Genomic DNA, 25,764 nt, shown 5'->3' on the forward strand with positions numbered 1-25,764 from the left:
GAAATGCGCATTCTGTCTCAGACCATTGACTTGGGTCAGCTGACACCTCATTTAACTTACTGGCTCTTGGGTGTGACTCACCTGTTTATGTCATCTGCAGGGTCAAGCTGTGGCTCAGCTGTGCTCCACTGTCCCCAATGTGACTGTCTTTGGGACCGCTTCTACTTTCAAGCACGAAGCAATCAAAGACTCCGTGACTCACCTGTTTGACAGGAATGCAGACTACGTGCAAGAAGTGAAAAAGTAAGGTGTTCGTTCCGGTCAGCACCAGGCCGACCCTTTCTCTTCTCTCAACCAATCATAGCATGTGTTTAAAAGATGGCTAACAGCCAGCGTACCATTGGCTCACACCTGTCATCCTAGCTACTCAGGAGGTTGAGATCTGAGGATCTGTGTTTTGAAGTCAGCCTGGGTTTGAAAGTCTGTGAGATTCTTATCTCCCAGGAACCACAAAACAGCCAGAAGTGGAGCTGTGGCTCAAGTACTAGAGTGCCAACCTTGAGCACAAAAGCTCAGGGATAGCTCCCTGAGGTGAAGCCCCAGGACCAGCAAATAAAAATGAAGGAATAAATAAATAAATCAAGGCTAACAGTAGCAATAATGATAAACATCTGTTGTCATCCCCACAGAACCAAGCAATTAAGTAATTAAGTAACTTACAGAGTGAATATGTGGAAGTTTTGTTAGCTATTGCTAGTCTTAACCTCTAGACCTTTCTTTCCCATCCACTTGTAAGCAGCTCAAGTTGGATAATCTTCTGTAAGGAAATTCAGGGACCCACCAAGCTCTTGACGAATTCCGGTTCCACTCTTGTCTAGGGTCTTAGGGTCTTTTGCTTGTGGTTGGCTGGAAGGTCAGGAATGGGAGGATTTTATGTGTTAGTCCCAGAATGAATACACACACATTGTGCTCAAATGTGATTGCTTGTGCTCAGGCCCTTGGCCACCTTACTAGAAGCAGTCTTGGGGACAGCTTCATCTTGCTGTGTGCAGATAGCACATGGAGGAGCCTAGGTGTGAACCAGGCATTCTGACTTAGATGCTCACATGCTTACTCTACACAGAGTACTCTTCTGAAGAGTGAGGCACAGGCTATGGTTACCACAGGAAGAACAGAGCTAGAAGCAGGGTGCTCTAGGAAGGGTCTTCACTCCAGCTCCTGTGCATGGAGCTTACAATTTATAAAAAACAACCGTGTAGTGCAGAGCATGAATTGATTGGCTCTTTTGATATGTGCTCTGGTGGAGAAAGGCATGCTCTCACCAACCAGACGATGCTTTGAGCGTAATGTTGAAGGGTGTGTTTACCCAATGCAAAGAGTACTTTGGACTAAGGAAATGACGTGTGCCAAGGCTCTGGGGGCCAATTCAGCACACTGAAAGGAGGTCAGGCAAGCTGGAGGCAGGAAGATGTGAGGAAGAGGGTCAGGATATCAGTAGATGGCTGCTCTTCTGTAAAAGTGATGTCTTCCTCCTGCCTCCTCCACTTCCTTTTCCCCTCAGCCCCTGGCCAGCCTTGGCCTGCCTGCTCACCCCTGGATTACCGCTGTCTGGAAAGCAGACAGCAGCGACGTCTGAACCCACCTCCCCTGGTACCTTCCCTCAAATGTGACTTCCCATGGCTCCTTGAGGTTTTCAGTAGAGAGGCTAGGATTCGACTACAAATGACCAGGATGCTGTGAGCATGATTTTAGCGTCTACCCAAGAATCCTCCCCTTAGGAAACAGCCCAGATTTAAGCTGCAGGTACCAAGCTGTCTGTCGCAGAGCCACGCTCTGTGCCTGTGTCATATTTCTGTGTCATCAGTGCTCAGCGTATGTCGACAGTGAATTGCAGCCTGGCCCCTAAGTGGAAGTTCCAGCAGCCAGCAGCCATCACCGACAGAGAAGAAACTGTGATCGAACATGCTGCCCCCACATGCTAAAATATTATGCAGCCCCTAAAAATGATCATTAGAAAGACAGTGTGGAAATTTCTTTTAAAAGAATTTACCATAGTAAGGGGGATACAGGTAGAATGCCAGTTTCCATCCCATTGCAATGACAGCTTTGTGCAAATTCTCAGTGCATACGGACATAAAGCCAAAGCAAAATATCCACGTGCTAACATGCAATCAGCATGTTATGCAGAGCAATTTCTGTTTGCCTTTGGATTACAGACATAGCTCCACGTACAGCAAACAAGAAGATAATGAAATAAACCTTACTGAGATGAAAACTCTCTTATAAACCAATTGATCCTTAATCGTCCTTTGAATGCACGCTTGGCTTGGAGCCAAGAGGAACAGAGAAATAATATTTACAACAATGCAGACTTAACCTTTACATCCAGACACTGTCCATCTCTTTGAGAGAAAACAGATAATGAGATAACAAGAGAGTTAGCAACATCAAGTCCTGCACACCTGACTACAAATAGGACTTGAGAAATAGGAGATCAGAGAGAAGGTCACAGCAAACAAACCCCTAGGGGGCACTAGAGAGATAAGGAAGGTGTTACTGCTGGGCAAAGTGTCTCCGCAAGGGGAGCTGAGATTGGCAAGGCAGGTAAGATGTTGGCCTCCTCCTTCTTTGTCAAAAACTTGCTGAGACTATGATATGTGCAACTCACAGTTCTGAGTGAAAAGAAAAAAAAATCCTCATTTCACAGATGCTGAAACTGAGACTTAGAACCCGATTGTACCACTGAGATGAGTTTATGAATTCCCTGCCAATCCCTATTTTGGTTACTTACTGAGCTGCAAGGATACCTCCCATACCTGGATGATGGTGATGTTTTCACAGGGGCAAACCAATGTCACAACTCACTGGATTGCACACTTAACATTTGTGTAGCTTATTGCATCTACAGCTGTGTTTGCAAAGCATGTATTTGAAATTTCAGCTGGTGGTAAGTGGTGCACAGCATGATGTGAGATCTTGGTCATTCATTCATTCAAGTATCATTGATATTTCTTTATTTACCACACAGACGCATCAATGAGCCTGAAACACAGATACCCGTGTTCGGAAATCCAAAGTTGTAGAGACAGCTCAATGAGCAAGATAGTGGGGTTCACCCTCAAGAGGGAGGTACTGGGCACCTGGGGTTCCAGGCAAGCAACATCAAACAGAAGCCCAGATGATACAGGGGAGCCCAATTTTGGGCCTTACAAATATTGGGGCTTGAACTCAGGGTCTGGATACTGTCCCTTAACTTTTCTATTCAAAACTAGCGCTCTAGTGCTTGAACCACACCTCTGCTTGTGGCTTTTTGCTGGTTAATTGGAGATTTAAAAAAAAATTTTGTGGGCTTTCCTGCTTGGGTTGGCTTTGAACCATGGTTCTAAGATCTCAGCTTCCTGAGATGAGGAGGTTAGAACTGCAGGCCTGAGTCACTGGTCCTGTCTTCATTTTACAAAGAAGACATTGTCCTTTTTTTCAGAGAAGGGAGCCGAGGTGTAGCCTGGTCCTGAGGGTGTCCTGATGATGGTCTATATCAGGCCTTCTAGAGGCCATTCTATGAGTTGTAGAAAGCTTAGCAGCAGTGTTAGTCCTCACTCATTTGTTTATGAAGTAGTGCCCACCCAACCCCCAAGACCTGACAGTGCACACTGCAGCCTGGTATGTCCCAATCCTGGAACTGGCAGAGCTGCTCCAGGACGACGGGCATGGGAGGTAATGAAGACGCCCGTGACCCTGAGCTGCTCATGACATCTCCTGTGCCTGTGTCGATAGATATCCCTGGACCCCACCAATCTGTCCAATTACGCTGGACCAGATGCATTTAGCTAGAAACAGAGCCCCTGACAAGGCTCCTCGAAGTCCCGACCTGGAGTTCAAATTGGATGATGTCAGTAATGGAGTCAGCAATGCCGATCTGAAGCGGAGAGAAAGAAGAGTCTATGACAAAACAAGATAGATCTAACCACAGTGTGCAGGCTGAGTGGGAGAGGAACACCTCAGTCAGGGGAACCAGCAAATCAGGGCAAAAAAAGGCCGAGCCGCTGGGAGTTTGAAAGAGCATGAGACACAGTGACCCATGACACTGCAAGCAAGACTTCTTCGTACTGGGATCAGCGGTGGGGCATCAGAAGTGATGGTGATGTCCTTTACATGCCATAAACACAGCAATAGAGCAAGGAAACGGGGGAGATGGGGCATGGATCTGGGGCACAAGAAGCACTTGCCCATGGTGTACCAGTTCTAGAAGATGGAGAAACAGACTAGACAGAGCCAGGCTGGTTACCACCAAGCCCCTGCAGGGAAACACCCTGCTCTTTGTGGGAGGATTCTACTCACTCAAATGCCCAAATCTCAGACTTAGGTCAAAGGTGAGGCTGAGGGTGTGAGCTCCAAAAACCAGGCACCATCTCTACCTCCTTCTCTTCTGTACCCCGAGTGCCTAGAAGATAGTGGGTGCTTACTAAACTACCAGGGGAAATGAACGAGACTCAAGTCACCTAGAGAGACTAGGGAGACAGAGATCTAGAAAAGATTTCCTGGAGTGACGTGGCTGAGTACTCACGGGAGCCATCAGTAGTAAGTATTCAGTAAGAAGCCTACTGTGTGTCATTGTCGTGAGAATCCTACTGTGTGCCAGAGATGAGCAGATATAGGAGACAGACAAATCCTTAGGTAAAAAAGGGACACTCGGAAAGAGCAAGGGGAGTGAAGGGTCTAAGTGGACTTTACTAAGAGGAATTCACTTCCTGGCAAGGTGGAAGAAGGTCTCTCAGTACGGACTGTTGGGGGATCTCTACTCTAGCACATTCTTCCTTGATCTGTTCGGGTGGGAAGCAAGGGTAGGATTTATCCCACAGCGGCCAGAAGTAGCTGGGCACAAAGGAAGAAGCCACACAAAGATCTTGGGTCTGCAATTCCAAAATATCTCACTGCTGAATTATGCCCAGAGCTGGGGCTATCCATGTTTGCTTTCTAAATCGGTGGAGATTCGTGGCAGCAAGGAAAGCAGACATCCAAACCACGGTGCTTGGGCCTCACCCTCTCTATGTTCTGCATTGACAGCATTGTCAGACACTCCTAGATATGGGAAGTGAGCCAGGAGGGTGGCCAGTACCTCTACTCGGTCAGCTGGCTCGGCTGGTGATTCTCAGGATTTTTCACCATGGGTGTAGTGGCTGATGGACTGGAACTGGGTGCTATTGAGGTGTAAACTCAGGGCTTTGTACTTGTTCGCCTGCTGCTCCACCACTTCAGCTGGGCCACCATCTAGCCGTGTTCTTTACTGCTCATTTTTGAGATAGGATCTTGCTCCCAGATCTTGATATACACTGTGGTGCTTGAATTTCACTGGGGTAAAGATGGGGCTAGAAAAATGAAGGTTTTTGCTAAGACAAGATTATCTCACACATGGACAGAACTGGGAAATGCTACTCCTGTCTGAGCACAACAGGGACAGACTGTTTAACAGGGAATCTCCATGGGCTGAGTTCCTTCCCTCCCATCTCCCAAGCCTCCCATTCTTCAGTCCCTCCACGATATCGTCTAGAAGCAGCAAATGTCTGTCAAGTGGATTGAGGGAGACCATCAGTGGGTAGATAAATGAATAGGACGATGATTGTTCGGTCTCTCCAGTGGAGTACAAAAGTGGATTCTCTCTATGACACTCTTCCATCAGTGAAGGAAGTGCCTCTCTCTTTACTCCTTCACCGTAACATTCAGTTTTAGTTTGTCCCAAGAGGTTGTACAAAGAGAAGTCTGAAAGTTAGATCTCGCTGGGCCTGCCCCACTGGGCTAGCAGCCAGTAAAGAGCAGGAAGTACTGAGTTCTCTTCTCCTTCACCACCAATGAGTCATTTTCAGCACTTTGGACAGAGCCCGAACCATCTCTTAGCTCTGCCTTTAGCTGTTAACTAATGTGCTGAATGACTGCTGTGCCAAGCCTGGGACCAATGTTTTGTTTGTTGCCTCATTTCATTCTTACCACAAACCAAGGAACCACTTTGACAAGGAAGGAGTTAGAGCTCAGAGAAGTTGAGTGAGGCAGAGAGATAGAAACTCAGGCCCTCTGAGTTCAATGCCTGAGTTCATTCTCCCCACGCTCCTCCTCAGTACTTGCTGTCAGACAAAGGCTTGGCTGTCCCCGGCCTTGTGACATCCTTATATAACCAGTTCCTGGCTCAGGAGGATATTTTGACTTTACGTTGGCCTGGGAGCAGTAGGCACTCAGTGGAAACTGTGCTTCTATTTTTGAACTTGGGTCTCTCACCCCGATCCCACCCTGTGGGTTAGTGATGTACAGTGTGATTTTTCTCCCATGATGCTGTGCAGCCTCGGCCAATCACAGCTTTCCACTTAAGAAATCAGGAGCTAATGGCTGCAGTGCACCGTGCTGCTGACCTGCGGCGAGGTGGGGTCCGAGAACTATTTTCCGTTTGCCATGGGCTTCTCGGGATGGACCCACATAGTAAAGCAAGGCAAGGGGTGTGTGTAGCTGGACTCCAGAGATAAACCTCCCTCCAAGGCCTCTCCAGGAGCTCTACCATTCCTATTCTGGAAGTCAAGTGATGGGACACAGGGAAGGAAAGGGCTGTACTCCTTGGTTTCTGACATCCGACAGCATTTTGCTTTGTCTTCCCTCCATTCAGGATCTCTGCTGAGGGCGTGGACGTCGTGTTGGACTGCCTGTGTGGGGACAACACTGGCAAGGGTCTCAGTCTTCTGAAACCCCTGGGGACCTACATTTTATACGGTGAGTGTGCACAGAGGGGCAGGGTGAGTCACAGGGGGCACCTGGCTCCAAAACCAGAAATGGGTGTAGGACTGGAGATCGATAATTTCAGTCTGTGTTTGGGTGAAGGCAGGGCCACATCAGTGTGGTCAATGAGAATGAGTAGAACCGTTAAGGGACTTGACCTCCGGAAGGTGGAAAATACTAATGGCTTTGAAGGAAGCCACTAGATGGGGGCCAGTGAATGGGATACAAGAGGTGGTGAAGTTGCAGAACACAGACACCACCCACCCCTTTTCTCTAATCTACTCCTGAATATCTATCCCAAGGGAGAGGTGAGCCCTGGATTAGCAGTCTATTTCTATTTCTGCACATATGTCTATTCCTGTCTCTGCTCAGCTGTCTGTCTCACATGCTTCTATTCGCTTGAGTGTGCAAAAGATTTATGAAAACAAGTAGGAGTAATTTTCCAAGCAAAACCAAGGCAGGAAACCTTTCTTTTCCTCTTCTCTTCCTTGTCCACCATCCTAGGCAGGCAGCTCATTTGCATATCAGCCTGTACAATGTCAGAAAAGACACAGATAAGCCACAGTCATATTCTACAGTGAAATGATACCGGAGCGATCTGCTATTTGAAATTCTTGGCACCTCACTTGCCCCACAGGCACAATGGAAATTGAGCCTTAACTCTGAGTAACTGAGAAAGAAAATCCTTCTGCTATTAGCTGTAGAGCTTATAAAAGACATCTTTGATGGCTATAAATATGATTTTTTTGTCATCATCAAATCACTGTAACAAAAAAAGTTGAGCTTACCACACTTGGGAACCATTTCATTGCTAGGGGTGTTCTGATTGCTTCTATCCTGACCGTGTGCTTTTTCTGGAGACTGGACACATTAATTATTGAAAAGAGAACCTAAGAAGTCAGTGGACATTGTTTGGATGTCGGATATGACTAACAAAATGTGGATGGACCATTGATTCGTCCTTACTGACCAATTACCGGGATTTCTATTTTTTCCCCCCACGACGTCATTTGGGTGCACTTTCAACTTGCTCATGTCACCATTATCTAATTCACTGCATTGATTACTTGGTGACTCAGGAATAGAAGCCGATGCTGGCTAATGATTGTCATTTGCCAAATCAGAGCAGTGATTAACTAATTGATGACAACTTACACAGGCCACACAGTCATGTATAAAACACGTGTTTTCTTTTGTGGCTTTTGTTGTTCATGAAATAACTATTCTCTGAGAAGAATTTACTCCTGACTCTTTCGGGGGCAAATTGTGACAGTCATTAGAAAGTCACTGGTGAATCATCAGCATTGTTTTTCCCCGTGTTGCTAAAGCTTTCTTCATCCCCACACCTACCATAGAAAACTCACAAAGACGTCTTTTCTCTCTGTGCATCTTAGAGACTCTTTCCCAACTCCAGCTCTATCTCCATCTGCATATTGTTTATTCCAGCTGATGAAACCCATTTTCTCATACCCTTTGTCTCGAGTGGTTTTTTTTTTTTCTTTCTGCCCAGGATCTTTGGACCTGACTCAGTGGTCACGCCATTTCTTTGGCTTCTGAATGTATTTTTTGCCTCATCTACCTTATTCTGAGCCTCATCTTTCCGTTCATCGATATTGCCCTCCTCAGTTTCCCTGCCCGCTTCTACGAATGAAACTCTTGCTTACCCAGCAATCAAATTCAGATCCTCAAAGTAGCTTCCTATGCAACTTCAATACTCAAGGCACAGAGAACAGACCCAAGGAGACATTTCAGCAAATAGTCATTATATTAAAATGTTGACCTAAATCACTTTTTGTCACACCTGGTTTTCTAAAATAATTGTAGTGTCACCATGAGAAATGTCACTTCCCCTTTGGCTCAGGGACACTTTAGCATTATAATCAACCTCTGATCCCCTATTTCTAAGTCCCTCCTTTTCCCCAGGCTGAATTAAACTTGTTTTTAAGCTTCTACCAATTCTGCACCAAACAACTGTCATCATCCCATGTGTGATAATGAGAAGATACTGAGTTTTCATTAGCAATTGCTTGATCTGGGAATCTTTCCTTGGCAGGCTCATCCAACATGGTAACTGGAGAGACCAAGAGTTTCTTCAGCTTTGCAAAATCAGTAAGTACCATGGGATCTGCACGCTGTCAGTTCCATCTAAAGATGGGTCAGTTGTCTGTCATTTGCATCATCCATTGTCAGTACAGCCTGCATCCCTGCCCAGCTCCATGTGCATGGCAGGAACAGCATTTGGATATTGCTGCCTAAAAGAAGCACAGATGTGGGGCTGTCCAGGAAGATGAAAAAAGAAAAACGTGTATCATTATTTCAGCAGGTGTTGTTTGCATGTAGGCATTTCTCTCAACAGTCAAAAAATGAGTTAGCATCTGCTGGGTGCTGGTATCTCATGCCTGTAATTCTGGCCACTCAGAAAGCTGAGATCTGGGGATCCTGGTTCAAAGCCAGGCCAGGCAGGAAAGTCCATGAGACTCTTATCTCCAAATAAACACCAAAAAGCTGGAAGTAGAGCTGTGTTTCATGTGGTAGAGTATCATCCTTAAGCAAAACAAGCTAAGGGACAGCCTGAGTTCCCACACTAGTATTGGCACAAATACACACACACACACACACCACACACACACACACACACAGAATTAGCATCAATGCATTTGTTCCAAAAAGTGGCCAGCCTTTCCCTTTGGCTATTTTCCAGCCAGATCTCTGAAGGCACCTGGGATTTCTCTTTGTCCCCATCCTTATGAGTTAGAAATAGAGGTGGAGATCCCTCAGCTTTAGCAAACTCGGTGTGCGATTACTTTGCCTGCCATTGAGAAGACTTACCTCTGGGCATTCCTCCCACTATGCATGTATACAGCTTCCCATCTAGAGCTATCCATGCTAGAATTAAACTAGCTTGGGGGCCTGGAAGGTGGCTCAGTGGTAGAGCGCTTGCCTTGCATGCATGAGGCTCTGGGTTCGATTCCTCAGCACCACATAAGCAGAAAAAAAAAAGCTGGAAGTGACACTGTGACCCAGGTGGGTAGAGCACTATCCTTGAAGTAAAGAGCTGTGGGACAGCGCCCAGGCCCAGAGTTCAAGCCCCATGACCGGGCCCCCCCCCAAAAAAAAACTCGCTTGGGCTCTCCTCTGTCTCTGCCCCCCACCTTCCGCACAGGAGATGCTGCTTCTTTAGTCTCCTATGCAGCCCATGCTATGTTGATAGATCTGTCACTCCATCAGTGTTTATCATACAGACCCTCTATGAGCACCTACTATGGGTGGCTCTGTGCCTTGCATCATGATATCATGGCAACTGTAGCTGGTCCATTTGGAGCCCTTGTAGCTCTAATAGTCTAATGAGGGAGAGAACCCCAACGTTAGAAACCCATATTACATCGAATCTCAGACAAGGGTAGAAACAGGATGGTAAAAATAGCAGGATGGGTGGAAGCTTTTTGCACAGGGCAGGCAGGGAGAGCTGGCCATTCTCTGGGTGGTTCTGTGGGGTTTTCCTAGGCTCCTTCTAAGTGACAACACTCACCGCCAGAATCGTCAACCCCAAGTCCCCGACTCTAGAATTTTTATGTGGGCCTGGAAACCTGATGGAAGGGTCATTGGGCTGACAGGCTGTGCAAGAGCAAGAGTGGAACCTCCTGCAGGCTGCTGTCGGCAGCCTGGGCTGGAGACAGGCTCCCTGCTGCTCAGCCATGTGGGTGACGGGGCTGCAATGGCATGCGATGCTGACAGGCAGCTGCAGGGAGCCATGCTGGTTCCGAATGACAGATGGTTTTCCCTTCACGCACCATCTCAATATGCCATGCTCACGAAATTGTGGCAGTGGGCCGGGGCTCTATGAAGGTATTTATAAAGGATAGCCAGGGTGAAGAGACAGATGCTTCGGCTCAAGCAAGGGTACCATTACACCTTGTCGCTGGAGGTCATTCCAGCTCAGAGATCACTCCTTAATTGGTTGCAAGTGAATCAGAAGAGAAGGCAGAGAAGAGGAGTGATGACTTTGCTGTGAAAAGTTCCAGAAGAACAAGACTTTTATGTCCATTTGACAAAGGCATGTTTGGAACCAGAGAGAGATTTCTCACTCAGCTGTCTTAAATTATCCTCCATTTTAGAACTGTCACCGAGCTGGCATTTCATTATCAGACATGTCAGCCCATCACAGTGATGATGGGCTCAGGTGAAGCTAATCCCCACGGGGCAGTCACACTCCAAATTAGAGCACTTAGGCACTAAGTCACATGTCTTCCTTCCAAATTAAGATAATACAAGTGTTTATAGCGTGCCCAGTACTCATCAGACACCATGTGCACCTTACATATGTTAACTCACTCATTATATCATTACGTGCCTTTCAGCACGATAGTTCTGTGTGTGTGTGTGTGTGTGTGTGTGTGTGTGTGTGCATACATGTGCTTGTGTACACTTGTGTCAGTGCCTAGGTACTGTCCCCGAGCTTTTTCACTCAAGGTTGACACTCTGCCACTTGAGCCACACCTCCACTTTTTGCTGGGTTTATTGACAATAAAAGTCTGATGGACTTTCCTGCCTAGGCAGGCTTTGAATGGCAACCCTCCAATCTTAGCCTCCTGAGTGGCTAGGCTTTTACAAGCATGAGCCACTGGCTCCTGGCTCTAGAATTCTCTCAGCTACAGCTGAACAGCGATGGTAATAGGAATTCTACAAACATTCACTGAGGAGCTGCAGATTTAGTGCAAATCACTTCCTTATTCATTCCTCCCTGTGCTTTGTGATAAGATGCTGGAGACCAAATAGTTGGCTCCTGTAGAGCTGATCCAACCTAGCTGCCACCACCCCCATCTTTGCCCTGGGCGGAGTCTTTGTAACGAGGCAACTCTCTCTTCCAGTGGTGGCAGGTGGAGAAGGTGAACCCCATTAAGCTGTATGAAGAGAATAAAGTCATCGCGGGCTTCTCCCTTTTAAACCTGCTCTTCAAACAGGGCCGAGCCGGCCTCATTCGAGGAGTGGTGGACAAACTCCTGGGACTCTACAACCAGAAGAAGATCAAGCCCATGATGGACTCCTTATGGGCCCTGGAGGAGGTAAGAGCGAGGCTGTCCCTCCGCAAATACCTCCTCTCTCCCATCCCGGGAGTCACGTGCAAGCTTTACTAACTGGTTTTTCTCTTGGTTTGTGGGTTTGCAATGAGTGTCCTAAAAATCGTCACCTCAGACTCTGTGGAGCTGTGGATGGAGCAATCATCTTCATGGAGTTCAGGACTATTCTCAAACCATGTACATTGCCACAGCATTGGTGCTATGAGCCCTGTACACGCATGATGCCTGTGGTCACCTCAGGGGCCTATGAGAGACTGAGGATGTCAGGGTGGACAAGAGCTGAGAGGTGGACATGTGCATGCTGAGCCCTTGGCAGCTGTTGTCCACCATCTTGTTGAGCATGGTAATTCTTGCTGAAGTGTTGGGTTGGTGTTGGATTGAGTCTCTGTTCTGGATCTGCCGAAAGTCCTAGGATTGGGAGAAAACTGAGAACCCCAGAATCACCTTTAAAGGTGCTAAATCATGAATTGTTTGGGACGTGGGATTGGGGGCAGGGTTGAGAAAACCCTTTGGACAAAGGGAGGGTGGAGCCTGGGGTGGCCTCTTGTCAGCCTGGATGGAGGATGCATCTGCAGCTCTGAGGGACAGACATCTCGCTAAGAAGTCTTCCTAGATCTGGAAGTTCCCAGGAAATACTTTCAATATCTCAACACATGGGATGTGTTTGGGCTCATCTGTTTTTGCCTCTTCATGGGGGAGGTGCTTTTTGGCACATGTATTTTCTGGACTTCAGGGCATCACAAGTATCTTTAAAAACTGCAGCAAATACTAGCTTCTGTGAGACGGAATAGGGTGTGCTTCCGGAGGGAGCTTTTGCTGTATGCCTGATGGACTAAGCTGGCCCAAACTGAATGGCTTCTCTGAATACCCCCAAACGTCTTTTTACTTAAATATAAATACCCCATAGAAGTCTTCTGTTTTTCATAATCAAATACAGTCAGCCCTGGATTTGTGGGCTCAAAGTGTACCTCTCTATGTCTGTCTAATATTGTAGCATTAAAAGAAAAAAAAGACACACACACACAGATTGTGATAAAATATATACAGCCAGCATTGGTGGTTCATACTCAAGGAGGCTGAGATCTGAGGGTTCGAGTTCAAAGCCAGGACAGGAAGACACTATTTCCAACTAATCATCAAAAAAAGCCAGAAGTGAAGTTGTGGCTCAAGTGGTAGAGGGCTAGCCTTGAGCACAAAAGCTCAGGGATAGAGCCCAGATCCTGAGTTCAAGCCCCAGGACCAGCAGAAATAAATAACTAATAAATAAACGTATGCTCAGCCAGGTACCAGTGGCTCACACTTACAGTCCTAGCTAGAAAGGAGGGTGAGATCTGAGGACCATGGTTCAAAGTTAGCCCAAGCAGACAAATGTATAAGACTCTTTTATCTCCAACTAACCAGCAAAATGTCAGACTTGAGGTGTGGCTCAGGTTAGGTAGAGTGCCAGTGGTGAGCCAATAGAACAAGGCTCTGAGTTTGAAGCCTGGTACCAACTCCAAAATGAATAAAATAGAAAATAAATACGTGCTCATTACAGGAAATTCCTAAACTAATGAAGAACTTAAGGGGAAATAAACGCATGACCACGTCCCAGAGAAAGCTAATGTAGTTAACTTTCTCCTTGTTTCCTGCCAGTCCTTTTTTCCCCCTATTGACAGTGCTCCCTATGATTCTATTTCTTTTTTTCTGTGATTCTATTTCTTGTTCAATTAAATTAGGCAATAATATATGCTTTCTGCTGTAATTGCCAAGATGAAAATCTTTTTAATTTAATGAGTCAGACATCCATATGTTATTCCCAGTGGCATCTCAGTAGGATAGAATGGGGTGGAGCTGGGCTATATGGAGTTCTCATTGGCCAATGGGGAGAGGAAGCTGGGAATCATCTCTTAAGATTAACTCATTTGTGAGGAAGAGAAGGAACTTATGCTTAAATGCCATGTCCTGAGGCACCCCAACAAATCTAGTAGCGTTTAAGTGAGGACTGAAATTTGAATCTACTGTATGTGTGTGTGTGCTTACATTCTGTATGTGTACCTGTACTTTATATGCTTAAAAAAATAGATTACTTTTCCTTCACCACGGACCACTTTTTTCTGCTCTGGGGCAGAGAATGCTCCTTGAGAATACCTGCTGGAGTGACTCTAAAGAAGGAAGGCGTGGCTGAGTGCTGTGGCTCACACCTGTAGTCGCAGCTGCTTGGGATGTAGAGAGAGTAGAATCACAGCTCAAGGCTAGCCCTGGCAAAAAGTTCACAAGATCTTAATCTTGAAGAACCAGCTGGCTATGCTGATACATGCCTGTAGTCCCAGCTACGTGGACGGTATAGCTAGGAGGATGATAACTGAGGCCAAACACAGGACCCCCACCTGACAAGTAGCAAAAGCACAAAGGGCTATGGGCATGGTTCAAGTGGTAAAGCACCTGACTGGCAAGCGCCGAGGCCCTATTACCACCGAAACAGAGAAGAAGAAAGAGGAAGAGGAAGCCTTCTGGGAGTAAGGTCCTTTGAGCGGGGATATGCAGGAGCCAGAATAGCGGAAGTCGGGGCATTTCAGGCAGGAAGACTCAAGAGGCAAAGGGAGGGAAATAGAGCCATCTCAGTGACTTTGGCGTGTTCTCCAACTACCTTGGGAGGCTTCTTAAAGGCCAAGGTCATGGCTCCAAGGGCATTATCGACCAGGAAAGAGGCGGGGGGGGGGCTAGGCCGGGTCCTGGCTGCTTGTGGAGCCTGGCATTCAAGAGACCTCAGCCAGCTAAGGAATGGGAACAGCAGTGCAGATGGGAACTTCCCGGTGGGCAGCTCTCTCTCCATGTCGGTGTGAAGAAGGCAGCAGAGGACTCACCCTCACTGCTCAGGGCTGGCGACAGGACTCGGTTGACCAAGGGTACTGAGCAAGAGGAGCCAGGCAGCACGCCGCAGCAGCAAACAAGCCTTTACTGTCCTGAGGCACAGGATTCTGGGACCTGGTCTCTAGTCCACAGGCTTCCCTCCATCTCCACACAGTGCTGCACTGTACTCTCTTGAGCTTTTTTGCTCCTGGCTGGTGCTCTACCCCTTAAGCCATGTCTCCACTTCCAGCTTTTGATGGTTAATCAGAGGTAAGTCTCATGGACTTCCAAATGCCCAGGCTGGCTTCAGACTGTGATCCTTAGATCTCAGCCTCCTGAGTAGCTAGGAGTACAGGTGTGAGCCATGGGCACCCAGCTTTGGTCTGGATAATTATTGGCTGGGAGTAAGGTGCATTGTGGGAGAGCTTGTACCATCTTTGACCTCTGCTCACTAGAGGCCATAGCACCCGCCTGCTACCCGCAGTGGCAGTAAACACGATGTCTCGTGGGTAGACAAGCCCAGTCCACTCGCTGAGGAGCTACTGAGATGAGTTTCAAGAAGCCAAGCTAGTTAACGCAGTCCCCGGCAAAACAGAGGAGTAATGATTCCTTCATCAGGTGGATCTTCTTTGGAAGGGAGACAGCTGGTTACCGCTTGTTTGCCAACATAAGCATCCACAAGCACTTTCTGAGGGCCCTTTCCTGTGGTATTTACAGACATCTGTTTAGAGCTGCAGTTGGGCCAAATGGGGCTATTCATCAAACCTACGCAGCTCTCCTGGCACGAGGACAGGATAGCAAGCTTATTGCTTGGGAGCCTCTGAAGGAGGATGCTAACGATTTCCCCTCCAGTAAATGATTGCACAGAACTGCTTCTCCGACCAGGTCTATAACTCCATTGATGGAACAGGTAATCCACGAGGACTCAAGGAAAATATTCTGAAGCTCTTAGAGCCCTCCAACAAGAAGATTTAATAATATCGGGGACTATTAAGGTTTCCTTTTTGCCATCTGTCTTTGACTTTACTGTAAATTTAATACGCCAAGCAGAGCAGGGGTATCATGGCCTCAGGATTGCATCCAGATACAAGCGTGCAGCTGTGCATTAACCTGAGGGAAAGGTGGAGTGCACACACAGTACAGAGCGGGGAAAGAGACAAAATAACACCTGTCTCTGTCAACTATAACTCTGTGGAGCACCTACTATGTGGTGGAACACCTACAATGTGGCAGAGAACCTACTGTGTGCTAATACTATGTTCAAATTCCAAGTCTGTAGAAGGCATAGACATGTTTTCTGCCCTTGAGTTTATGGTTTAGCTTTGTTTTTGCAGTCCTTGGGGGAGGGGCTTGGTTCAAGCCCCACACAGGCACCCTACCACTTGAGCCACACCCCAGCTCTGTGATTTAGTTTTTGAGAGCAAGCTAAAACTTACGAAATAATGAGAGAAGCACTTGCTAGCCAACTGTGGCGTATCGGTTCCAACTGTAACTGGATTGGAAAGCCAGAGAGAACACGATGAAGCAGGAATGAAGATTCAGCGATGGTTTCCAGGATGAATTGGAAAGGCTGAAATTATTGGGATGATGTAGTTCTCAAAAAGCTGCTATAAGAAAGGGATGGAGTGAACAAAGTCACAGAAGAGGAGGTGCTGCCGAAGGACTTGGAGTTCACATCTGGTTGAGGGCGCCATTCCCCTCCTCAATTTCCCAAGGTCACCTTGGCCCCCAGTGTAGACACTGCAAAGATGTACACAAGGCCATCACCACCTACTGGTAATTACAACCACTCTCGCTCATTTGCCACTCAGTGGTACCAAGGGGATGCACGTTCTGGTTGATAATTTTTAAGATCTCTTACTAAAGATATATGTGGCATTTTATATTATTATTTCCATGAAGGTTTATGACTTCACTGTCCAATAGGAGACTATTAATCACATGTGGCTGTTGAAATTTCAGGGAGTTAAAGTTGGTCACATTAGAAATATGACCCTTGCCACATTCCATGTGCTAAGAAGCCACCTCTGGCATAGTGACTGTCCCCTCCCCCAGGACAGAGGTAGAGTGTTGTGGTCATTGCAGAAAGTTCCAGTCTGTGAGATGAGCTCATCCTTCTTTCTGAAGGTAGGAAGAATCCGTCCCTGCTAGCATTCTGGCATGGATGACTTTGAGTCAATTATGTTAATTATGCCTTTCTCTGGTGTATTTCCCTTTGCCTTGGTGCAGTGAAGGTCATTGCCCAGATGCATTCATGTCTTCGATGCAAATGTCCCTAATCTCTATCTTTTGCCTGCCTTTTTTTAAAGCTCCATGATGCCGGTTGTCATTTGATCACACACACACACAAACACACACACACACACACATAATTTGAAAACACCACAAACTCCAGACACCATGTGCCTTACAAGAAGAAAGAAAGGAGAAGAATGGCCGCTAAGTTTGGAGGGTCTCTCTTCTGGGATGGGACAAGAGGGTACAGGAAGATCATTGTGGAGCACCAGCCTCCAGGAGACAAGGCTGTCCCAGAGAGAGGCAACAGCCAGCTCTAAAGTAGCTACAGGCTTCAATTCCCACACCAAACCCAGAAGTTAAGAGAGAGTGAAGCCATGGCCTCTGAAACAGATGCCTGGACTCAAACTTGGAGAGAAAGACGGGTAGCCATGGGCTCAATTGCGGTGGATGGCAGCGAGCTTGTGCAGACCTTCTCTATCGGAGGATGCTCTATCGACACAGCAGTCCGTAAGGCCTGTCTCTGGGTGGCTCAACCCGAGTACCAGGAGGACAGCCAAGAGGGAGCTGGACAACTATCCCTACTACAAACATCTCGAAGGAATTCATGCTATGCCCAGCATTATTCTAAGTACTTCATGCGTTAACTTCTTTAACCCAATGACCTGGATATTACTCTTCTCATCTTACAGATGACACAAATGAGGCTTTGGAGAGGTTTGAAATTCTCAACAATCTCTCCCCTCCTGGCCCCAGCTTATAATCGCATTGGGTGGACGTTTGAACGCCAGGGAAGTCTAATGGAATAGAATTCATTAAAAAGAAAAAATAGTGGCAAATAAACAACTCACTGCACAAAAGGATGAGCTCCGTAATTCTATGCGCAAACACTGCCTGGTGCGTTTCTGTGTGCCGCTTGCTTCGCCAAGCCCTGCACCTCAAATTAACTCATTTCATCTGCTTGGTGACCCTGAGGGGTGGCACAGTTACTGTCCCTGGGACACAGGTATGGGGATAGAGGGGTACAGTGATGAGGAAGTTGCCCCAGATCCCCAGCTCGAATGTGGCAAAGCTGGTGTTGTATCTTTGAGTTCTTCCCTATAAGGCGTAGAGAAGCCCAGAACCAGGCATTCCCCCACCGCACTACTTATAGTAGATAGCAGATGAGAAGTCCACAGACAGGCACTATCTAAGGACTGCTAAAACTATTTGGATGGGTCCTTACTGCCGTCCCCCAAGGGACGCCTTTAGATTGGACCCAGGGGTGATGGTTGGCGTTTTTTGGAAAGTTGTTGTAGGAATGCAATGAGGGCAGAAGTGTGGACACAGAGGTTCAGGAAGGGAATGCTAGATAAAACAGGCTGATAGGCAGCACAAGCCTCCTGCTTGGTCTAGAAGAGTACAAATAGCCTGGGTACAGAGCTGAGAGGAGCCAGGTTAGGGAGGAGGGCTGCTTAGAAAGTGGATTTGGGGGCTGGGAAGGTGGCTCCGTGGTAGAGTGTTTGCCTTGCATGCCTGAGGCCCTGGGTTCGATTCCCGAGCACCACATAAGCAAAAAGAAAAAATACCGGAAGTGGCGCTGTGGCTCCAGTGGTAGAGCGCTAGCCTTGAGCTGAAGAGCTGAGGGACAGCACCCAGGCCCAGAGTTCAAGCCCCACGACCAGACCCCCCCCCAAAAAAAAAAAAGAAAAGAAAAGAAAGTGGATTCGGCTTTCTCCAGCACAGGGGATTGTGAGGAATAGAAAGGGCTACTCCCAGGTTCCATGGCTTGTTCTAAAATTAGTGGCCATGATGAGTAGCCCAGCTCTGTGGATGTGTTAGAAACCACGGGGTTGGACATGGGAGGCATGGGTTCTGTGGTATGCTGTAGATCTTTGTGGTTGGATAATTTTCTGCAAAGTGTCAAACCAAAGACAGCACAGGATGTGGTCTGGAAGAGTTCTGGGGCCTGGGGCAAGCATGTCCCTCTCTACCCTCTCCCCAATGCAGCATCCCCAGTAAGAGCTGAACTGAAATGATTCAGTCTGTATGAGAGACCACAGCACATTGCAGGATTAGCTTCATTCATGGCCCAGGGCTCCTGACTGGGATTCTGCAAGCTTTGGCACTGAGCACATTCCTGGTATGAAGGAAATGGTCATCCTTGCCTTCACACCTGTCACTTGGCTGCAAATAGATCACAAAACTGTATTTCCTTCTCAGCCAGGGACAATAATGCAGACTACTTCGGGCTATGTTTTTGAAAATTCTGCTGCTTCTGGAGACTAGATGTGTTCTTTGTGCCTTTGATGGAGAAATCGCTTTATGTTTCTTTTTCTTATTTTTACAAGAAGGCCACAGAGGACCATTTTGAGTATTTCCCCATCTGTGGTGATAGTTATTCACAGATTCTGATCTAGTGTCTGGACTAGATAAGAGAGCTAGCCTGAGTTCTGGTGAACTGTATCCTAGAGCTTATGTTTGGATCAGAGAACATGGGAATAAAGATCATACCCTGGTAAGCAAACACAGTGTGGAGTTCACTTCTACCACCACCTTCCAAAGTATTAGCAACTCTTGTTTTCTTTTTAGTTTTCTCCATTGGAAATGGGGATCCTAGCCGGGTACCAGTGGCTCAAGCCTGTAATCCTAGCTACTCGGAAGCTGAGATTTGAGGAATTGTAATTCAAAGCCAACCCAGGGAAGGAAAGTCTATGAGACTCTTGATCTCCATCCACCAAGACATGGAGCTGTGGCTTGAGTGGTAGAGCACAAGGCTAGTGCCTTGAATACAAATGCTCAGGGACAAGGCCTATGCCCAAGACTGGCACATAAAAAAAAAGAAAGGAAGGAAGGAGGGAAGGAAGAAGGGAGAGAGAGGAGGGAAGGGAGAGATTCTACCCTGTTCCCTGTTACTAAGGATTTTACCATTATTGTGCCATGATTGCATCCGTGTGGATCGGAACTCTTATGAATTTCAAAGCACTCTACTGCTACAAGGCATATTCTAATCTCTAGAAATATCTCTAAGTAGGTGGTATAAGCACTTGGACCAACAGGTTTTCTTAACCAGTCTACCTCCTCGCTGTTGACCAACAGCACTTCATTACACTGTTCCATTACCTTCCTCACCTACAAAATGAAAACCATTGACCTTGTTTCTCACAGCAATGTGTGTTAGGTTGTTAAATGCTGCTAGAACAAAATGCCGCCGGCCAAGTGACTTAAACCAATGAAACGTCTTGCTTCTCAGTTCTGGACACTGCAGTTAGGAAGTTCTAGGATTGTCAGGTTAGTTCCTGCGGGTTGGGGTGGGGGTGGGGTACAGTCTGTATACACCTCTCTTAGCTTCTGAACGGAAGTGGCAGTCTTTGGTGTTCAGTGGCTTGTGTACATACCACCCCCATCTCTGCATTCATTTCCCCTGGCTTGTCCTTGTGTGCATCCCTCGCCCAAATTCTCCTTTGTATGAGGACACAGGCCATATTGGATGGGGGCCCAGCCCTCTTCCGTATGACTTCATCTTAGCTATATCTGCAGAGCCTTGGAACTCAGGTCACCGTCTTTAGGTCGTGGGTGTTAGGACTTCAGCTTAGTGTTAGGGAAGGTCGGGGAGCAACTGCCTGCTGTCCCTTCCTTGTGCTACCCAGCCTTGCCAAAGGCATTTGTGGAGCTGTTTGGGGGGAACAGAAGTTCCTCACTGCACACACAATAAACACAGGCTGGTGTTTGCTTTTCTCCTTCCCTAACCAGCCTGTCTGATTACTAAACCGTTAGCTCTTTGGGGGTGGTATTGCCAGGATCGTGCCAAGCTCCAGTTAGTCATTTAATGAAATGTAAGTAAGCTGCTACCTGTGGGTTGAATGACAAAGGAAGGGGCGTGGCCCTGAGCCAGGCATGGTACAGAGTGCCTACTTGCATTAGCTCGGATAGATGGCATGGCGATCCTGTGAACAAAGAACGATTATTTTTCCTTTTGTACAGATGAGTTGACTGGGGCTCAAAGAAGAGAGTTCAGTGACCTGAGTAATGGTACACAGATAAGAAGAGCTGGAGCCCAAGTTTGACATTCAGACTGGCTGTCTCCTGAGCTCCAACAGGGGATGACTTTGTTCTAGGTTCTTCTTCCTGCTGGTCTCAGATCCCTGACTAGAAGCATCCATTGGCTTCTCTCATTACAGACAGGTGGCCTTGCCTCTTAAGCCTAGCTTTCTGCATCTGTGAAATGGAATGACCTGAACCTACCTGCCTGCTCCCGAGTCTGAAGTAAGCAGTGTAAAGGGGTCAACAGCACGCTGGATACGAATGCTGCGACCTTACTCTCTTCCTTCCTTTCCATCTCTCTTCTAAACTGTGTCACAGCCAAAGCTTTCCCCACACATGCACAGGTATAATCATTAAGCAAGTATGCTCGACAAACACCAATTGGATGGGGATATGGAGAATAAGCCTTGTTCCACAATCAATAGCAGACAGCATGTGATCCTCGCCTCAGCACAAAGCTGGACTGGAGGCATGATTCAATGGGTAGAGTGCCATCTGTGAGCAAAAAAGCTGAGCAAGAGCATGAGACTCTGATTTCAAGCCCCAGTACCAACATACATACACATGCACATGCACACACACACACACACACACACACACACACCCCTCCAAATTCCATATTGCTGTCCCTTGACACTCAAGGTGGAACAGGCTCTACTGTGAAGAGCAAAATAACAGATGCAGGAGAGTCCTTCATAATGAAATGCTACTACAGTGTCGAATATAATTTATGTAAATCCTCTGGTCTGCTCTAAATCATCTCCAGATTACATATAATCCCTACCACAATATAAATGGCGAGTGAGTGGTTGTTAAAGTATTTAGGGCATAATGCCAGGGGAACTTGTATGTCTGTATCTGTTCACTACAGATGCAAGTTTCTTCCCATAGTTTTGAGCCCTTGCCAGTTGATTCCATAGCCGGCCCCGCAGGTGGAGAGGGCTGTGGCCATAGATAGTGCTCAGCCACTGGCATTCCTCACTGATCAGCTTGTATTATTCTTCCTTTTTTTTGTCCCCTGTGCTTTCTCCAGGGAAAAAAAAACCACCAAAAAGCAAAGACCAATAGATAAAATAAGAAATGTATGATTCATATCCCAGTAATTAACCTCACCTGCACATGACAGGGATAATGCTGATCTGAGTTATTTATATAATGCATCACCTTTCCGTAAAACATCTTGTATAATAATCTCAATAATGACAGTACTAGATGACATTCAGCACTATTTCTCATTAATCATTAAGGTTATTTTTTTTCTCTCCACCTAACGAAAGTTGTAAAATGGAATTTAAAACCAACATGCCAAACAATATCTTTTTTTTTAAGTGTAAAAGAATATAGGCCTGAATGAGCTACATCTAGCAAAAATGGTAATAATACTTAAAAAGAAATGTCAAGGGAATAAAAAGATCATGCCCCATAGCTTTGTGTTATAATAGTTCAAATGCATGGCATTTTCTTTCTTTAAATTGTTGAAGAATGTCATCTCAATTGGTAGAGTGCAAGACAGGTAAGCAGGAGGTCCTGAGTTCAAACCTTATTACCACCAATAAGCAAATGAAGAATGGGGAGCCTATGGCTCATGCCTGTGTTCCCAGCTATGCAGCAGGCTGAGATTTGAAAATTTTCAGTTCTTGTCTAGCCTGAAAATGGGGTGCAGGTGACTCACACCTGCAATTCTAGCTACTTAGGAGGCTAAGATCTGAGGATCGCAGTTTGAAGCCAGCCTGGGCAGGAAAGTCTGTGAGACTCTTATCTCCAATTAAACAACAAAAACAACAAATACAGCAAGCCAGAAGTAAGGCTGTAGCACAAGTGATAGAACACTAGCTTTGAGCCAAAGATCTCAGAGACAGTGTTCAGGCCATGAGTTCAAGTCCCAAGACTTACACGTGTACGCATGCATGTGTACACACAAGCCAGCCTTAGCAGAAAGGTTCACAAAACTTCATCTCTAAAATAACCAGCAAAAAGCCAGTCTGGAGATCTGGCTCAAGTGGCAGCTGAGCAAGTAGAGGCTGGGTGTTCAAAGCTTGGAATTAGAAAAAAAAAAAAAAACGATACATCACTGGTCCTAGTAGACATCTGTATTAATCTGTATTTATCTACAGACATGTCTTATAGTAAAGAAGAATTTGGCAAGAAATTTACTCACCAGACTAGAGTTTTCTCATCTGTAAGTTCTGGATAAATTACAACAACTATCATCAAATAAACACATTGAAAATACTATATCTTCCCTGCCGAATTTCAACTCTAGTTTTGATTAACTCTTTTGATTTTCACCTTAAAGTCTAAGATTTAAAAATGCTTTTTGCTGAAAATAAAAGTGTGGCTCAAAGTAGTAGAGTCAGCCTTGAGAAAAAAAAAAAAAGCCAAGCATAAGCACAAGTTTCTGAGTTCAAGCCCTATTACTGGTGCATGCATGCACGCACATGCACACACACACACACACACACACACACTTTTGCTTTTTAAACCAATTTTGGAAATACACTTTTCAGGAAGTAGCTAGCATATACAATACAATCTCTTGGAGCATAGGTTTCTGTAAGAATAGAATTAATACCTTAGCATTTTTAATAGCTACTAAAAAATAATGGCTGTATTTTTACTGTAGACCAACAGGTCTCCAGTATTTGCAGGCTAAATACTGGGCTGTGGTAGCCAATTTTGGTTCTTTGGGGAACAGCACAGACACTTTCTATTTTTGGGTGCAATTAATTATACAATCCCACTTTTGAAAAACTATTAGCATTCAACAGAATAACTATATGCCCCAACAAAAACAAAATGCACTTCAGATGTATTAAAATACCTCTTCTTTTTATTCGTGGTGGTATTGAATTTTTTTTCTCTCCGCTTTCATTAAAGGCACCAGTGATTTATCGATGTGGTTCATCTATTCTGAGTTTTAATTCATTTATATTCCACTTTAGTTTTAATAGCTTTTACTTCGAGCTTTCTTTTTGGGGCTTACTGCTTTATTTCCTTCCTGTTCAGACTGCCATGATCCACACCCCCCACCAAAAAAAAAAAATCCATAGGATGGATGGTTTAAACCATTTGGGTTTTATTTTTTTAAGGTGAGGAGGCTGAGAGTCCAAGGTTAAAAGGTTAAAATGTCAGCTGATTTGGTACTTGGCAAAGGTTCTCTTAATGGTCTCTAGACAACTTTCTTCCCAGTGTATTCATACCAGAGAAGCACCAGCTATAGGACCCGGGCCCCCCCACGCACACCTTTTATACTAAATCCCCAGCTTTAAATGTCTTGAATGGGAGTCAGGGCTTTGTGTTGTGAAGCTGGAGGAAGACCATCTTTCAAGCTATAACCCCTCCCAAATTCCCTAGAAGGGGTTTAGGTCAAGCTTTCTTTCCTAAGAATTTTGAGTGGAGAAACATGAATGAAACATCTCCTCGCTTAGGTAATGAGGCATTTAATTTTTGTTTTTTCGTTTGTAAACCAACTTGCCTTTACTGAGCATCTGCTGTTTACTCAGCCTGGAGTGGGGCCTGGAGAGACAAAGTGGTAACAGAGAAATGTGCACAGATTAAAATACTGTGTTGTTGTTTTTGTTTTTGTTGTTGTTGTTGTCTGTGGCTGGGAATGTAGCTTAGTGGTAGAGTGCTTGCCTAGCATGCATGAAGTTCTGTGTTTGATTCCTCAGTACCTCATACACAGAAAAAGGCCGGAAGTGACACTGTGACTCAAGTGGTAGAGTCCTAGCCTTGAGCAAAAGCAGCTCAGGGACAGTACCAGGCCCTGAGTTCAAGCCCCAGGATGGGGGAAAAAAATAAAATATTCTGTTGTAAATTCAAGGTGGACAGAAGGCCTTGGAAAATACAAATAGCAAAGGAGAATTTTAGCCCTGCTTGAGGTGATTAAGAAAGACCATTTAAATTATCCCCTAGCTCCGACTATACTGGACTTCATGTGCATGTCCCTTGTTTTTGGCAATGCGTAAGAACGATGGCAAGTTTTAAGTGCTGGAAATAGTTTCCCTCTGGCTTAAAAATAGAAAAGAAGGAGAGAAAAAGGTTACTTATTATATTGGTTGGCACGGCTTCGTCGTCTGTAAAGAATTGCAGGCAAAATCGAGAACCCGAAGGGGACAGCTGGGGGGTGGCTGGCGTTACTCTCCCCGAACTCTCCTTTGTGCCAGGATTCTAACCCTTTTTTTTTTTTTTCACTTAAAAAACAAACAAGAAGTTTCCTCTGATGGTTTTAGGCGAAAGCTTGCAAGCAAATACCAGAACCATCTCTGGAAGACATTTCTCGGTTCAGAGCCATTTCTATTACTGTTTTCTACTTGGTTTCCGCTTGGATGCTGTCCTTCCGTGTCCTCTGCTCCCCTGGGTCCCTGTCCCGAGGCTGGCATCGCTCTCTTCCTCACAGAGCAATCCGCATCGCCAGGGGCCGATCTTCAACACGTGTAGTTTTATCTCCATAGCACTTCCTAGCTCAGGACTGCAAACCTCATAAAAAGGAGTTTTCTCCCTCCTTTCTCAGGGCCTGCCCCTGAGCTTGGCATTTTAAGTCGATCAAATGCCAAGGCTTATGGATATGTCTTTCACCATCGATGATTTTAGTGCCTGCTTAGGGCGAGTAGTAATAAAAGCAGGGAATGGCATTGAATGATTAGACTATAACAGCATAGACAACAAGAGGAAAGCCATGACAGGACCCTCCAAATTGAAAGCTCAGATCATAGGAGCTGTGGGCCAGTTGTACTGGTACCTGCCTTGAATTCCAGCATTTAGAAGGCTGAAGAAGGAGAGAGAAAGGCAAGTTTGAGTTCAGAGCTCCGGACCTACCCAGGCTACTTAGTGAGATCCTGTCTTAAAACAATAGGTTTTTTAAGAGTCCAGAAAAAGCCAAGAACACTTAAACCTGTGA

General features: G+C 46.0%; 1 protein-coding gene across 1 annotated transcript in view; it reads left to right on the forward strand.

Moving 5' to 3' along the window:
• The window catches only part of Vat1l (vesicle amine transport 1-like), a 77,155-nt gene that overhangs the window by 28,395 nt on the left and 22,996 nt on the right, over window positions 1-25,764 (forward strand). Inside the window, exons 4-7 of the mRNA XM_013012696.1 lie at window positions 101-243; window positions 6,587-6,690; window positions 8,750-8,805; window positions 11,565-11,759. Of these exons, the coding sequence (XP_012868150.1) occupies window positions 101-243; window positions 6,587-6,690; window positions 8,750-8,805; window positions 11,565-11,759 (498 nt within the window). The remainder of the gene's footprint in view (window positions 1-100; window positions 244-6,586; window positions 6,691-8,749; window positions 8,806-11,564; window positions 11,760-25,764) is intronic.

Source organism: Dipodomys ordii, unplaced genomic scaffold (assembly GCF_000151885.1).
Source record: "Dipodomys ordii isolate 6190 unplaced genomic scaffold, Dord_2.0 Scaffold18, whole genome shotgun sequence".
Taxonomy (NCBI): domain Eukaryota; kingdom Metazoa; phylum Chordata; class Mammalia; order Rodentia; family Heteromyidae; genus Dipodomys; species Dipodomys ordii.